Source organism: Salmo trutta, chromosome 7, assembly GCF_901001165.1.
Source record: "Salmo trutta chromosome 7, fSalTru1.1, whole genome shotgun sequence".
Lineage (NCBI taxonomy): Eukaryota > Metazoa > Chordata > Actinopteri > Salmoniformes > Salmonidae > Salmo > Salmo trutta.
In genome coordinates, this window is record NC_042963.1 from 45,430,121 (window position 1) to 45,447,496 (window position 17,376).

At 44.7% G+C, this 17,376-nt stretch overlaps 1 protein-coding gene across 1 annotated transcript in view; it reads left to right on the top strand.

The window, feature by feature from the left end:
• LOC115197499 (laminin subunit beta-1) overlaps positions 1 to 17,035 on the top strand; it is a 36,554-nt gene extending 19,519 nt beyond the window's left edge. Inside the window, exons 18-33 of the mRNA XM_029759113.1 lie at positions 6,352 to 6,495; positions 6,603 to 6,834; positions 7,031 to 7,197; positions 7,610 to 7,834; positions 7,944 to 8,161; positions 8,269 to 8,365; positions 11,640 to 12,009; positions 12,138 to 12,322; positions 12,439 to 12,680; positions 12,971 to 13,174; positions 13,274 to 13,418; positions 13,632 to 13,839; positions 13,982 to 14,123; positions 14,295 to 14,471; positions 14,598 to 14,757; positions 15,627 to 17,035. Coding sequence (XP_029614973.1) covers positions 6,352 to 6,495; positions 6,603 to 6,834; positions 7,031 to 7,197; positions 7,610 to 7,834; positions 7,944 to 8,161; positions 8,269 to 8,365; positions 11,640 to 12,009; positions 12,138 to 12,322; positions 12,439 to 12,680; positions 12,971 to 13,174; positions 13,274 to 13,418; positions 13,632 to 13,839; positions 13,982 to 14,123; positions 14,295 to 14,471; positions 14,598 to 14,757; positions 15,627 to 15,766 — 3,056 coding nt within the window. The 3' untranslated portion in view covers positions 15,767 to 17,035. The remainder of the gene's footprint in view (positions 1 to 6,351; positions 6,496 to 6,602; positions 6,835 to 7,030; positions 7,198 to 7,609; positions 7,835 to 7,943; positions 8,162 to 8,268; positions 8,366 to 11,639; positions 12,010 to 12,137; positions 12,323 to 12,438; positions 12,681 to 12,970; positions 13,175 to 13,273; positions 13,419 to 13,631; positions 13,840 to 13,981; positions 14,124 to 14,294; positions 14,472 to 14,597; positions 14,758 to 15,626) is intronic.
• Positions 17,036 to 17,376: the final 341 nt, after the last annotated feature.

Below are 17,376 nucleotides of genomic sequence, written 5' to 3' on the forward strand. Positions count from 1 at the left end.
CTCAAGGACTTTTGGAGACTTGTCCCAAAGCCACTCCTGTGTTGTCTTGGCTGTGTGCTTAGGGTCATTGTGAACCTTCACCCCAGTCTGAGGCCCTGAGCACTCTGGAGCATGTTTTCATCAAGGATCTCTCTGTGCTTTGTCCATTCATCTTTGCCTCAATCCTGACTAGTTTCCCAGTCTCTGCCGCTGAAAGACATTCTGATAGCATGATGCTGCCACCACCATGCTTCACCATAAGGATGTTGCCAGGTTTCTCCAGATGTGATGCTTGGCATTCAGGCCAAAGAGTTCAATCTTGGTTTCATCAGACCAGAGAATATTGTTTCTCATGGTCTGAGAGTCTTTAGGTGCCTTTTGGCAAACTCCAAGTGGGCTGCCATGTACCTATTACTGAGGAGTGGCTTCCATCTGGCCACTCTACCATAAAGGCCTGATTGGTGGAGTGCTGCAGAGATGGTTGTCCTTGGAAGGTTCTTCCATCTCCACAGAGGAACTCTATAGCTCTGTCAGAGTGACCATCGGGTTCTTGGTCACTTCCCTGACCAAAGCCCTTCTCAAGGGCTCAATTTGGCTCAATTTGGCCGTGAGGCCAGCTCTAGGAATAGTCTTGGTGGTTTCAATCTTCTTCCATTTAAGAATGATGGAGGCCAGTTTGTTCTTGGGGACCTTCAATGCTGTAGACATTTTTTGGTACCCTTCCCCAGATCTGTGCCTCGACACAATCCTGTCTCGGACAGTTCCTTCAACCTCATGGCTTGGTTTTTTCTCCGACATGCACTGTCAACTGTGGGACCTTATATAAATCAACATTTTATTTGATTTATATAGACAGGTGTGTGCCTTTCCAAATCATGTCCAATCAATTGAATTTACCACAGGTGTACTCCAGTCAAGTTGTGGAAACATCTCAAGGATGATCAATGGAAACAGGATGCACCTGAACTCAATTTCGAGTCTTATAGCAAAGAGTCTGAATTCTTATGTAAATAAGGTATTTCTGTTTATTATTTTTAATACATTTTGCTAAAATTTCTAAAAACCTGTTTTTGCTTTGTCATTGTGGGGTATTGTGTGTAGATTGCTAAGGCTGAATAAGGCTGTAACGTAACAAAATGTGGAAAAAGTCAAGGTGTCTGAATACTTTCCGAAGGCACTGTATATGCAAATAAGTTATTTTCCACACGCTCCTGCCGAACTGGACTGTGTGTTTACAGGCAGTAGCAACAGCACAACAAAATACACCTGAATGGATTTCTGCAAATATGTAAATACCATGGGAGTCCACTTAGATTTGGGAATTTCACAGTCCTATTGATCAAACAACCATGAACAGGGAGGCTCTTTCCCTCAGTTGCCTATGCACAACAACAACAAGATCAACAACTAATGTTAGCCAGCATGAGATAACCTCATATCTAATGAGGGCACAGTAGATAAACCCTTCTCAAATGTTTTCAAGTTGTAGTTGGCTGTCAAAATTGCACTGATAAATTATGGGGAATAGTAGCCTGCTTATCCTTCTGCGGCTTGCCTGCCAATGCATGCTTGTCTCAACCCACGTTTTGACAACTGAATGGGAACTTGCCTGCCTGCCCGTCCGCCTATTTGATTGATGCTAACTGCATTTGATTGACAACTAAGAGATATGCTAACTGTGGATAGTCGTTCAAGTTCAGCATGGCTAGCAATTTCACATTTCTTGCAAGCTAACCAAATGACACCTATATCTCTAGCTGTAGCCACCGAAAAACTCATCCACTCGTCAAATGACATGACATCCTCTCAGCAGCTAGCTAGTTAGCTAGCTAACGTTAGGCTCTGGGTTTTTAGCTTGCTACATAAATGGATAAGCTAGCCTATTAGCCATGTTATCTGGTCATTGCCCTTGCTAGTTTGATTGTATTGACATTCCCAGCCTTATTTAGAGTTGTCTGTTTTTGTCCAAAATATTCAGTCAATGAAACTGAAACAGTGAACCTGAATTGCTGGAGGCAGCAAACAATGTACCAGGCCAGCTGTGATTTACAACCTGATAGCAATATTTGCTGGACTACCAAGAAATGTATTGGTGAATTAGCTATATTAATTATGCATTGAACTGCATCCATCTATTCTGACAACAATACATTACTCTACGTCATGGAATTTTGACTCAAATAGAACCTATTTTTATGCAGTTGGTTTTGTAGCATAAACTGGGAATTTTATATTTTTCACTGATATTATGATTGCCTATTTGTTTCATATCTGCAAAGTAGTTAAAACGCTGTCAGTTCCACTTTAACTAAAGAGGGTTTCTTAACTAAAGGTCATTGTCATAAAGTTTGTGTGTCAATCACATACAATTGACTCTGGTTGGCATTGTTTGGAAATGACAGGATTTCATTCCAATGTTGACCTCCGTCTGACAATCATCCTCAGTCCATCTCCTCGTACACTCCCTACACTAAAAGTATATTTTTCTCTCCTCTATACATCAGCTGTTTCCATCCCTTTCTTTTCTTATCTCTTTATTTCCTTTCCTTTTCATTCCGTTTCCCTTCCTGTGCCTCTGGCATATTGCTGTTGTCTTCAGTTTCCAACCCATGTCCCTCATCAACAGTTACGCTATGTCTGTCTACTCTCCTCATGTGTGGACTTGTATTGGACCCTGGGGCCCTAAGCTTGATTATAAGCCCTCTCGGATCTTGACACACTGAAAAGACCACAGAGGAACTTTCTCAGCCCGCCGCAGCAGTAAATCTCCTACCCTGCCAGACAGAGTGAGAACTTGTCTCTGCTGCCAGTCTAGTAGTATATACCGGGTCCATGCTATCGTAGGACAGATTTCATGGATTTATTCATGTAGGTGGTCTGATTAGATTACAAGAGTATAACATAATATAAAGGATGTAGTCAAATATAATACTCTATTATCTTGAGGAAAACTTTTCTTACACATGCAAGCATCAAGGAAAACTAAACATAGCATCTATATCACGGCACTTAAATTGCAACATGTAGTTAAATGAGAATGAATTGTTGTTGAAATATGACCTAAGTGTGATATGATTTTATTGTATACATTTTTTCTTGGGAATGCAGTCAGTATGAGTTCAAATCCTCCCAGCTGTGAAAGTCACATAATCTTGTCTCACTTAGCAGGTTTTATGAGGTCTCCTGCACAGATGTACGTCCCTCATCTACACATTGCTGCACGTCTTTACAAATCCTGTGGTTTCGCAGGTCCCTTTTAAGTCTTACACCAGTCTTAGCAGTTGGTAAAGATCAGAGCGTCTAAACCACAGTCTTCAAGTTCTGCGTGCAATAATCTAGTCCCATAAATAATTTGCCTATCCTAGATCTAGGGCTAGACAATCTGGACCCTCTCTTTCTAAAATGATCTGCCGAAATTGTTGCAACCCCGATTACTAGCCTGTTCAACCTCTCTTTCGTATCGTCTAAGATTCCCAAAGATTGGAAAGCTGCCGCGGTCATCCCCCTCTTCAAAGGGGGTGACACTTTAGACCCAAACTGCTACAGACCTATATCTATTGTCACGTCCTGACCAGTAAAAGGGGTTATTTGTCATTGTAGTTTGGTCAGGGCGTGGCAGGGGGTGTTTGTTTTGTGTGTTTTGGTGTTTTTGGGGGTTTTGGTTCTATGTTATCTATTTCTATGTTTATTATCTAGTTTTCTATTTCTATGTTTGGTTTTGGCACTGACCTCCAATTAGAGGCAGCTGGTTGTCGTTGTCTCTAATTGGAGGTCATATTTAGTTGTGTTTGTTTCACTTGTGTTTTGTGGGTGGTTGTTTCCAGTGCACCTTACTGGACTGTTTTTGTCGTCAGTTTATTTTGTTTAAGTGTTTTCTTTAATGAAGAACGAAGATGAGCACTTTACCCGCTGCGCCTTGGTCCAATCCTTACGACGCCCGTGACATCTATCCTACCCTGACTTTCTAAGGTCTTCAAAAGCCAAGTTAACAAACAGATTACCGACCATTTCGAATCCCACCGTACCTTCTCCGCTATGCAATCTGGTTTCAGAGCTGGTCATGGGTGCACCTCAGCCACGCTCAAGGTCCTAAACGACATCATGACTGCCATCGAAAAGAGACATTACTGTGCAGCCGTATTCATCGACCTGGCCAAGGCTTTCAACTCTGTCAATCACCACATTCTTATTGGCAGACTCGACAGCCTTGGTTTCTCAAATGATTGCCTTGCCTGGTTTACCAACTACTTCTCTGATAGAGTTCAGTGTGTCAAATCGGAGGGCCTGTTGTCCAGACCTCTGGCAGGCTCTATGGGTGTGCCACAGGGTTCAATTCTCGGGCCGACTCTCTTCTCTGTATACATCAATGATGTTGCTCTTGCTACTGGTGATTCTCTGATCCACCTCTACGCAGAGGACACCAATCTGTATACTTCTGGCCCTTCTCTGGACACTGTGTTAACTAACCTCCAGACGAGCTTCAATGCCATACAACTCTCATTCCGTGGCCTCCAACTGCTCTTAAACGCAAGTAAAACTAAATGCATGCTATTCAATCGATCGCTGCCCACACCTGCTCGCCCGTCCAGCATCACAACTCTGGACGGCTCTGACTTAGAATACGTGGACAACTACAAATACCTGGGTGTCTGGTTAGACTGTAAACTCTCCTTCCAGACTCCCATTAAGCATCTCCAATCCAAAATTAAATCTAGAATCGGCTTCCTATATCGCAACAAATCATCCTTCACTAATGCTGCCAAACATACCCTCGTAAAACTGACCATCCTACCGATCCTCGACTTCGTTGATGTCATCTATATAATAGCCTCCAACACTCTACTCAACAAACTGGATGCAGTCTATCACAGTGCCATCCGTTGTGTCACCAAAGCCCCATACACTACCCACCATTGCGACCTGTACACTCTCGTTGGTTGGCCCTTGCTTCATACTCGTCGCCAAACCCATTGGCTACAGGTTATCTACAAGTCTCTACTAGGTAAAGCCCCGCCTTATCTCAGCTCACTGGTCACCATAGCAGCACCCACTCGTAGGATGCGCTCCAGCAGGTATATTTCACTGGTCACCCCCAAAGCCAATTCCTCCTTTGGTCGTCTTTCCTTCCAGTTTTCTGCTGCCAATGACTGGAACGAACTGAAAAAATCTCTGAAGCTGGAGACACATATCTCCCTCACTAGCTTTAAGCACCAGCTGTCAGATCAGCTCACAGATCACTGCACCTGTACATAGCCCATCTGTAAACAGCCCATCTATCTACTTACCTCATCCCCATACTGTATTTATTTATTTATCTTGCTCCTTTGCACCCCAGTATCTCTACTTGCACATTCATCTTTTGCACATCTGCCATTCCAGTGTTTAATTGCTATATTGTAATTACTTCGCCACCATGGCCTATTTATTGCCTTAACTTACCTCATTTGCACTCACTGTATATAGACTTTTTGTTTTCTTTTGTTCTACTGTATTATTAAATGCATGTTTTGTTTATTCCATGTGTAACTCTGTGTTGTTGTATGTGTCGAATTGCTATGCTTTATCTTGGCCAGGTCGCAGTTGCAAATGAGAACGTGTTCTCAACTAGCCTACCTGGTTAAATACAGGTGAATTAAAAAAATGTATATATAAAAAATCTGAAGGTTCCCACATTGCTGTGGTGTCCCCTGAAACAATAGTGGTTTAGAGGAGTTTCAGATTTATGAGGACAGCAGAGACTTCAGAGGATAGTGTTGAATGAGTCTAGGCTTAGGCAGAGTCTGGCTCAGAGCATGTCAGTACCCGCTCGGGGGATGTTTAGTGGATATAGGGACACAACACTTACACTCTGTAAGGTTGCATGTACGTAAGCTTGAACACACACACACCACACACACGCCCATGCTTGCCTAAAATCCCCCTCCAATGATGTGACCCAGTGAATACTAGTTCACTTGTCTCTCTCCTCCACATGGACTCAATGTCTTCTATGGAATGTCTGGTCCCTGGCTTTCTCTTCCTTTCCACTTGTCTATTGAGAAGGTTACAGGCCCTGCAGCCTGTAAGGGTAATATATATTAAAAGTGTTGTTGATTAAATACCTCAATCGCCTTAATTAATAAAACAAACCTTTGTTAGTATGTCAGAAGCAAGATGTATTGAGACAAAGGGTTAACCAGAGTTTTATGTACAGTTAGTACTTATACCATATTCAAAACAGCTTGGGTGAAATACCTTACTCATGTATCCAGCAGCAACTATTGCCCCCATTTGAACAGATCATTCCAGATTATGTGTTCAACTCAATTTTAAGCCCATTCCCTCCCTCTCTCACTCTCTCTTTAATATTTCCTCCTGTATTTGTTTTCCCAGCATGCCAGTGTGACCCGCAGGGCTCTCTCAGCACGGTGTGTGATGCCAGTGGCGGGCAATGCCAGTGTCGCCCCAATGTAGTAGGCAGGAACTGTGACAAATGTTCCCCTGCCACCTACCTGTTTGGACCCAGTGGCTGCAGATGTGAGTTTGACTGAATGAAAAGCGACTGAGTGCATGTGCTTTGTATTGCACAATACAGGCACTGAATCTGACACTCATCACGTTCTTTGCCCGCTCTCTCCCCCCAGCCTGTGATTGCAATCCCCAGGGATCGGAGCATGCATTCTGCCATGAGGCTACTGGCCAGTGTGCTTGTATCCCCGGGGCATACGGCCGTCAGTGTAACCACTGTTTGCCGGGACACTGGGGCTTCCCCAACTGTCGCCCCTGCACCTGCAATGGCCACACTGAGCAGTGTGACCCCTACACTGGAGAATGCCTGGTCTGCCGAGAACAGACCACCGGGCACAACTGTGAGAGGTCAGACAAGTGTTAGTCTTGGTTGAGGAGTCAGTGGTCAAGGGTTAAGGAGGTTCATTGGTGTATGTGCTGGATGGGTCGGCATTAGAATAGGTAGTCAATCAGTCTCCTAAAACATAGATAACTTAGATATTATAGACATGCATGTGAATGATAGAGTGATTATGACCAACCACCTTATGCCTTTTCTCTACAGGTGTCTGGAAGGTTACTACGGCGACCCTGTCCTGGGTTCAGGGGACCACTGTCGTCCCTGTATGTGTCCGGACGGGCCAGGTAGCGGGCGGCAGTTTGCCGGTGGATGTTACCACGGTCTGGACTCTCACTACCAGGTGTTTTGTATCTGCAGCCCTGGATACAGAGGTAGGCAGCCAATAACAACCACTTGCCAAGATGTATAGAGCACCCTGTAAACTAGCGACGCATGGCAGGATTACTCATGTCAAAGTGCTTCTGTTCAGATCTGTTTCCTAGGAAGCAGTAGATTTGTATGCATTCATGTTACAATGTGGAAGCTTGGTGACTTTCCATGATGTATAGCTGCCGGCCATGTACACTTACAGTTTGATATATGGCTTGATTTGACAGGAGGACATATGTTATTGTGGCAGTAAATGTATAGGCAGTTATTATTTCTGATTGTGAGGATAGGTGAAAAGATGTGTTGTTGTAGAGGTGAGTGGTGACTGTTTTTGGTGAAGCACGTTGCTCTCTCTCCTCCCCCTTTTACCTCTCGTTTCTTCTCTCTTCCTCTATGTTTTCCTCTCCCCTACAGGTGCCAGATGTGAGGAGTGTGCCCCAGGTTACTATGGAAATCCCCATGAGAACGGCGGGCAGTGCCAACCATGCCAGTGCAACAACAACATTGACATGCTGGACCAGGAGTCCTGTGATGCCAGGACGGGTGAATGTCTCAAATGTCTCTACCACACCGAGGGTCGAGGCTGCCACAGCTGCAAGCTGGGTTACTATGGAGATGCCCTCACACAAAATTGCAGAAGTGAGTAAAAAAAGTTAACTTGCAACTCTTTATGTGTTTGTCATATCAATGTGAGTGGTTGTCATTGTCCAATTGCTAACCTGCTAGCGACGTCTCTTCTCTCCCTCAGAGTGTGTGTGTAACCACCTGGGTACCAACCCAGCCACGTGCCCGGCAGTGGGCGACTGCCACTGTGATCTGGGCAGCGGGCAGTGCCAGTGTCTACCAAATGTGGTGGGTCAGCACTGTGACCAGTGTGCCCCCGACACCTGGAACATGGCCAGCAAGAGGGGCTGTGAATCTTGCGACTGTGACCCCAACCACTCATTTGGAACGTCCTGCAACGAGGTGGGTTCTCACAAGGCCACACCCGTCTTCTGTTGGGTCTTAATACTCCTGTCTCTTTAATCCTGTCCTAATGTCACATTACTAATATTTATGTGTTTTGTCCACAGCTGAGTGGCCAGTGCTCCTGTAAACCTGGCTTTGGGGGTAAAATGTGTCAGGAGTGCAGAGAGCTGTTCTGGGGAGACCCTGAAGTCAAATGCAATGGTGAGTTGCCACATCTCAATCAGCAGCATAGTAGTTATCCGTGCTGGCATTACACTGCCTAAATCCCCATCTTGACACACATTAAGGAGTGTGTGTGCGTGCGTGTGCACGCACCTGCGTGCCGTGCGTGTGTGTGTGAGAAAGCTCCATCCCAACTATTTTAAATTGCAACACACACAAAGCAGGCCTTTAGTGTTAATCACTGAGATATTACAAGCAGCCCCATTCCCCTAGCCTCTTATCATGGGAATGTGTAGGAGTTTCAGCTGTGGTGGAGAAACTCACAGCATCCTCTCCTTACTTTGGGTGCCAATATTAAGGCCAGATGTGCTCTCTCACCCGACGTCTTTGTTTCTATGACGAACAGGCGGGGGATCTGTCCGAGCCTCCCAATATCCTGCCGTCCCCCACAATGCACCTTTGTTCTGATGGGGTGTACTGTTGGAGGGACAGCTGTCCAACACAGTGCTTGCTGCTGACAGAAAGGACCCTTTGTCCCAGGGTAGCGTCACTGGAGCAGAGCAGCCTGCTTAATTATCTACTGAAGGACACATGAATTGGCTTCTGATGTAGGCTAGTCCCTTGAGTGGAAACGTGCAGCGACTGTATAAATGGCCCATTGTGGTAGTTGAATCTACTTTAAACTTCTGTATACATTGTTACCAATGAAATTTGAAAATGATTGTGATCAAACTAAAATTGCAGAGGTCACTTTGACAGCTGTTTAAACATCGAACTCCTTCCAGGCAGGCTGCACCATGTCAAATGCGTCATAAAAGTCCTTGCTGTCCCGTCACAGTGCAGTTTTCTCAGGCTTGTGGTTTGCTGCTACTAGCAGGGAGTGTTGCATTCCGGAAAGGTTTGTATTTCTTCGCTCTGCGGGGAAGAATCTGTGTTGACAGTCCTGACTGTTTGTTTGGAGAAGGAAGTCTGCTCTGGTTCCCTGATATCGGATTACCTCGTTTACCGCAACTAATGTTGACATACCCCTAATCTGGATCAGTCCAACAGCCAAACATTACACTAAAACTAGCTTCAAATGTTGCAGATCCCTGTTAGTTTGTGGTATGTTAGTTTCCCTTGAAACATAGTAACGTTGTACACTGAACAATTCAATGAAGGGAGGGAATGGTCAACTGCTCAATTTGTGGTCACATTAATTGATATCACAGTTACTTTCTTGTGCACATCCAGCCATTTTTGTGGCTTTTGCAGTGATTTGACCCTTTTAAACACATCAGTTTACCATTTGAAGACAGTTTTCTGCCTGTGGGAGCCATGTCCACTGTTTCTTGTCCATCAAAGCCTTTGGGACTGTGTGTGTGTGTGTGTGTGTGTGTGTGTGTGTGTGTGTGTGTGTGTGTGTGTGTGTGTTGGCCCATGGTGAAAGACTGCTCCAGCTGTAGACCATTAAAGATGTAGTTTACTGATGTGCCCCCATCATCCCCCCACACAGAGGAATAGAAGCCACGTTGGGATCCATGTCGCAAAAACAGCTGGAATTTCCCTGCCCTGTCTGCTCGCAATCATCTTATCTGACCTGTAACATACAACAGATGCTGTGTAGAAAAGAAAGAAAAGAGGTCCAGCTATCTTCTATAAAAGGCCTTTATTAAAAATGTGTGCGATTTTGTAAGAAACAGCAGAAAGCCTGTGTTAATCAGCCATGTCTTATTGCACCATGGATTCCAGTTCCCTTTACATATTGCTTGTAGTGTGTTTAATCTGCTCTGAGGGCCATTGTTAATTTTGACGGGTAGGGGGTGAGGGTCAATATTTACCTCCCTTCCGTACCTGGCCTATGTGGCCATTTTGTGTGTCAAAGCCCTCACCCAGTGTAAACAGAGGCAGTGCTTTAATCTGCAGTGGGGGAGGGGGCTGTGTGAATGGGGACCTTCAGGGGTGGTGCTGTAGTGTGGTGTGTGGGGCCCTAGTTTGGGGCTGTCTGCTGATAATGGAGACTGGTGAGTGACTCCCCACACAGCCAGTTAACGCACAGAGGAAGAGAGACAGGGGAGACAAAAGGACAGGTCACATTCATTACATATTTCCACTGAGCCTAGGCCCCTCACCCTCCTGCTTTACAAAACTATAGGAGGGTTACGCCACACATCTAAGCCTCCTCTTTTGTTGCTTTAGCACCCTGAGGTGACTAAAAGTAATTTTTCAGGGTGTGTGTTCATCTACACATTTGTAAAGGTTTGTGGTTCTGCAAGTGTGTGGTGTGTGCAAGAAAGTATGTACACTTCACCATAGATTCTTCAAGTTGGTGTGTAAGAGTAAACACAGGAGGTACCACAGTTAGATATATGGTTGTCATCAGTGGTTCCTGGGGGGTTGTTTGCAGAGTCTGTAGGGGCCCATGGTGGCCCCTTTGTTCTCTACACACTTCCCTTAATGAGGCTTTGAAGTGGGCAAACATCCTCTTCTTTCTCCATTCCTCCTCCTCCACTCCCCTTCTCTCCATCCCATCCTATTCACTAAACCAGCCCCCCTAAGGTCACTGGGTTAATGTGGATGGCTGTGGTTCATTGATCTTTGGCTCACCAGAATTTCAGCTGACATCATCTTTACTAGTTGAAACTCCCCCGAAAACATTTTATCCACCAGTCAATACATCAGCTGGCCACTCTTAACTCTCCCAATGGACACTCACCCAGAAATACATGTTGGCTTACCAGTAGATTTAGCAGATTTAGCTAGCATTAAAGAACTGGAATTATAATGAAAATGAAGTCAAAACTATTATTAGAACCAAAGGTTAGGCTTGCTAGTCCACATTTCAGAGGTGCTTACAACAGGGTGCTAACTGTGCTTGACACGTTAACATGTGATTACAAACCTATAAAGGTTACAACCCATAAAGCAACAGGAGCTCCTGTCCTTTCCCCTCTCCACAGTGGAGCACTTTGAAATGATTTTAGGAGGATCCCAATAAACTAAATGAGTTTGTAAGTTGACCTGACGAGACAGACGTGTCCTTTGAGGTCAAGATGTCTAGCGAGAGAGAAGCGGGCTACTTAAATGCACTTCCCTGGCTTTGTAAGACCGCTTTATAGGCTCTTGTCCATTGTTATGGGACATCATCAACCTGTTTGAAATGTCTCCCTCCCATTCAGGATCTCCGGAGGGTGACTGACTAGTCAGGATCAGGATGGAACAAAATGTGTTGTAGAAAAAGTGATGTTTTTTGAGTCATGCTGAAATAGTTTTAGAGTTGAATAAAAAAAAGGCTAGACTAGTAGTAAAACCTATGTTTCCTATTGCCTTGCAGCGTGCGACTGTGACCCACAAGGCATTGCCGAGCAGCAGTGCAACAAGGCCAATGGTCACTGTGTGTGCTTGGAGGGTGTGTCTGGTCCCCGCTGTAATCTCTGCGCCCGGGGCTACTCTGGCACCTTCCCCTACTGCGAACGCTGCCACCAGTGCTTCGCCGACTGGGATGTGATCGTAGGTCAGCTGACCAACCAGACCCACAGGCTGGTCAACAAGGTGAACACCATCAAGGCCAGCGGCATCACCGGACCATACAAACATGCCATAGATAATATGGAGCAGAGCGCCGGGTCCATAAGAACTATCCTGGCCCAGAACCCGGCTACACAGCCACTGTCAGAGATACAGCAGCTACTGGAGCAGGCCACGTAAGTGGGGTCGAAGGGTGGGGTCAAAATGGGTCATTGACAATATTTATCAATAGCAAAAGCAGTAGTAGACATATCAAAAGCAATAATATACCTATATTTCTGTATGATCCATTTCTGTTCTTTAGAGATCTAATGGAAGAGATGAGCAACAAGTTGAACCTCACTGAGGAGGCATTGGCCCAAGTATCATCTGATGACAACAGCACCAACACCAAACTGGACTCTCTCAAAGAGGACGCCCAGAAACTGGATCGCACCGTCAAGGAGCTGCTGGACCAAGTTGAGCTAATCAAGAACTCTGATGTTCGGGGTAAGGGACTGGGACAAGGCTGTTTGACTTGTTGATGATTGTGATATACAATGTCATGTCCATTATACTTCCATTTGTCAACTCTGTGAAATTGAAAATTGTTTTTGTAATGACAGGAGCGACAGACAGTGTCACAAAGTACTACCAGCAGTCTCTGGATGCTGGGGCTCAGGCCAACGCCTCCACCACCGACCCAGGCAACCCCGTGGAGAGCTCTTTCGTTCTACGACAAGCTACGGAGGACAAGATGAACGACACCAGGGACGAGTTCCACAGGAGGCAGGAAGAACACGCCAAGAGACTGGATGACCTGGCGGATCGGCTGGAGACATTGGACCTATCAGAACTCAGCGAGAAGGTAAGGCCAAGCAAGGCCATAACTGTGGCCTGAAACTGGCTTGCTGATGTTGACCTGAGTTTGACACAGATCGGACTCAATCAAATCCCAGTTTGCAAGATAAAACCAGTAAAAACAAGACATTTTCTTGAGTTGTTAAATCAAAGATTCTGTGTAGGTCAGGAAGAATGATAGGTTTGATTGAATGAGAAGCATATCCTTAGATCCCATTTGAACTTGTCAAGATGCATATGCTTAGATCCCATTTGAACTTGTCAACTCTTTTCACTCTACTGGGCCTCTCTCTGCAGACGTGCGGCAGCTCTGCTGGTGAGGCGTGTGCAGACTCTCCGTGCGGGGGTCTGAGTTGTGTGGACTCTGAGGGGAACAGGAGGTGTGGGGGCGAGGGGTGTGACGGTCTGGTCACCCTGGCCAACAATGCCTGGCATAAGGCCAAGGACTTTGACCAGGAGATCCTCACGGCCATGGAGGAGGTGGACAAGCTCTCCAAGATGGTGAGATCCTGTCTTTGAATTAAAATTAACCAACTCTCTTTAGACAAGAAATACACCCACTTTGGTTCCTAACCTGTTTGTGTGTGATCATGTGTCCAGGTGTCAGAGGCCAAGGTGAAGGCAGTCGAGGCCAAGCTGAGTGCCCAGGACGTGCTGCTGAAGACAAACGAGACCAAGCAGCGCGTGGACCAAAGCAATGAGGAGCTGCGCAGCCTCATCCGACAGATCAAAGACTTCCTCACACGTATGTCTACTCCTCCAATCAACTACATATGTTTACTAACCTGTCACTTAAAGGTACAATCCAGCTGTTCAATTGTAATTTCAATTAAATGTTTCAAATATTTTCTCCCATTGATTCTAGAAGATTGTAACTTATAAATGTCTCATAAGCTTAGTACAACTGTCCCTTTCACAAGCTTAGTACAACCCTTGTCTCTCCTGTGGCACCCCCTAGAGGATGCAGCAGACATGGAGAGCATCGAGGCAGTGGCCAACGAGGTGCTGGCCATGCAGATGCCCAGCACGCCAGCCCAGCTCCAGAATCTGACAGACGAGATCAGGGAGAGGGTGCGAGACCTGGCCCAAGTGGAGACTATCCTCAACCAGAGCGCTGACGATGTGCAGAGAGCCGAGAACCTACTGAAGCAGGCAGGCAGAGCCAGGTGACACACATTAACACACACTTGTCAAGATTATCCTTGAACGGAGCACAGATGATGAGGCATGTGTGCAAAGCCAGGCACTCCACACACACTCTGGTGCTTGGTGGGCTTATTATTTTTTCCCTCTGTGTGTGTCCCACAGTAAAGAGGCCACAGATGTGAGGGAAACAGCAGAGATGGTGAAGCAGGCTCTGGAAGAGGCTGAGCGTGCCCAGAAAGCAGCAGCCGAGGCCATCAAACTGGCCACCACCGACATTAAAGGCACAAATGACCTCCTGTCCTCAGTGAGTCAACATCCTCCATTTTATCACACACAGCAAGTTTGAACTTTTGGGACTAATCCATTGGTTCCATGTACCGGGAAAACTAAATCAAGCACAGCAAAAGTATTTGACCCATTAAAATGTACAAGTATACCATGAAGACACCCTGTGCTTGTCTTTACCTCTGAAAAGGTGGAGTCGGAGACAGCGGACTCAGAGTTCAAGCTGAACAACGCCACCCAGAGGCTGCTGTGGTTAGAGAAAGACATCACACTGCTCAAAGAGAAGGCAATGAACACCTCGCTTAGCTCTGAACAAACCGAGAGAGATGCAGAGAGCATCAACAAAGTAGCTGAGCAGGTCAAAAAGGTTTGTGAGCTAATTTGTGTTAAATTGGGATGTGAGAGTTTGTGGTTTATTTTTCATCCTTGTTATTCTCTCAATAAACTGCTGACCTTGCATATGACTGTTCGTGTTGTGTGTGTGCGCGCGCAGGACCTGGACTCGGAGTTGAAGGATAAGTACAGCACCGTGCAGGACCTGATCAAACAGGAGGCCGGGGGCGTGGCCGACGCCAAGAAGAGGGCGGAGCTTCTACAGCAGGAAGCCACAGACCTTCTGCTACAGGCCAGTGACAAGCTGCAGCTACTGAAAGGTACACACACACACACACACACACATACCTGCACTGGCTATATGCACACAGGTCTCTATCCACACACACTGACACTCTCTCTCACACACACACACATAGACATGCACCACATAAATCTTCCACAACAGCTTGGGGAGCACCTTGCATGCAAATACGCTGAACAAAAATATAAACTCAACATGTAAAGTATTGGTCCCATGTTTCATGAGCTGAAATAAAATATCCCAGAAATGTTCCATGTGTCGCGCTGCATAAGGCAAAGGGTGGTCACATCAGATACTGATTGGTTTTCTGATCCACGCCCCTACTTTTTTTTTTTAAAGGTATCTCTGACCAACAGATGCATATCTGTATTCGCAGTCATGTGAAATCCATAGATTAGGGCCTAATTTATTTATTTAAATTGACTGATTTCCTTATATGAACTGTAACTCAGAAAAACCTTTGAAATTGTTGCATGTTGCGTTTAGATTTTTGTTCAGTGTACAATCACAACTCACTACCTAAAACACACACCATTAGGGTCCAACCATGATATGTCCTTACAACCCATTGAGGCAGACCTTACCACAAACATTACATTACACAGACCCTACTTTTCAATGGTGTCTGCTTAGTGGATATATAAACATGATCCGTTTGTAATACCTATGAGATCTCCATCTTCATGTTGATTCACTTTTTCCAATCAAGAGTTGAACATGAAATTACGCAGGTCCTCTAACTTTCTCTTCTCAAGTGTGTGTATTCACTGCATGACGTTCTACATGTTCTGAATATAAAGCCAGTGTGTGGAGGGATAATACACATCCTGTGATTTTGAGCAAGTAGTTTGACGGTAGGATCTCTCCTTTTTGGTTCCCATCCAGATTTAGAGAAGTCCTATGAGGACAACCAGAAGACTCTGGAAGACAAGGCCAACCAGTTGGTGGATCTGGAGAAGGCTGTCAAAGAGCTGCTGCAGGAGATCAGTCACAAAGTCACCGTGTACAGCACCTGTCTGTTTTAAACACAACCCCCAGTCCGGGGTTGTGAAGAAAACTGGTTCACAAAGCAAAATGAATGCCAACCAAGGAATAGGGGCCATTTTAAACCAGAAGATATTTAATATTACTGGCACAGAGCCCCTAGAGACTGGACACATTAAACGTACCACCCACTCACACTCCCTGGTTTCATCATTTGAAATCAAAGATTACTGTTTACTTTTATACTGTTTCTAAGTCCAACAAGTGGTATTCGTGTGGAAAAAGCAGGGGATAAAAAAGAAGTAATCTGTTTCTATTTGTAGGAAACAAGGAGAGTGAATAAGTGAAAATCAGAATCCTGCCAAAGAGTTTACCAGCCAAGCTACAGCCAACATTAAGATACACAGTGCCAGCTAGACATCATCGCCTACATATACAAAGTGACATGAACCAGACAGACTTTACAACTACCTTGTTTGGCAGTACTTCTAGCACACAGTATGTGTGAGAATGTTATGGTTCGAATTTTTGAGAATGAGAGCTTTGAGGCGAATTTGTGCATACAGATATTTGGAATCCGAAAAAGACCATCCTCCTAACATTTAAAATAGAAAGGAAAATGTGCATTGTTTTGAAATGATTGCAAACAAATTCCCTCTCCATTTAAACCAGAATGTAATTCAAATATTTTTCTTGAGCTTGAAAACCAATGTTTTGAGGGCTGAAAGCATGAATGTAAAGGTTTGACTTAACTTTTTACCATGAGACTGGATTATTTTGTATATTTTTATGCAACATTGTATGAACCAACTGGTTACTTTCAAAGTTACCTTGACCACAAACTTGACCTACAAATGTATTTTCAATTTGGAGGAAAAAAAACATCCCATTTGAAATCCCATCAAATATGTGTTACATCTTGACAAATTCTGAGAGTTATTGTTTTTAAACATATTTACTATTTTGAGCCTTAGCCTCTCACCTTAACACTATAGTGTACCTGTTATGGTAAAATGGGGATGTGTTTGTGGGGCCTCAGAGTACTCCTGGGAGGCAGCCACATACAGAGCAGACCTTCTGTGTACACTAAGCATTAGATCCAATGCTTTGGCTAGATCTGAAACACAAGAGACATTAAGCTACTCACAATTTTGTTTTTATCCTTGATTTATTCTCTTATTTTTTGTTGTATAGTGTCCTTGTTATTTTATTTTTAACAGGCGCTTTAAAACCAATGTATTACAATTATTAGTGCTAGCATAGGGCAATTGTGACAGGACACTTCATAAATTCTCATAATATGCCACAAATTTCAATGGAATGCATTCATCCCTTCTTTCCTGGAATAAGTCAGGTCTGATATGTTTGAATTAGTGATAGCAGGGTGGTAACTTTCATTTGACTTGAATCACAAATAGATTATTCAATCACACATAGGCCTATATTATGGACACTGGCAGACAGGTTAACCTGGTTGGGTTGTATCAATCAATCAATCAATCAATCAAATGTATTTATAAAGCCCTTCTTACATCAGCTGATGTCATAAAGTGCTGTACAGAAACCCAGCCTAAAACCCCAAACAGCAAGCAACGCAGGTGTAGAAGCACAGTGGCTAGGAAAAACTCCCTAGAAAGGCCGGAACCTAGGA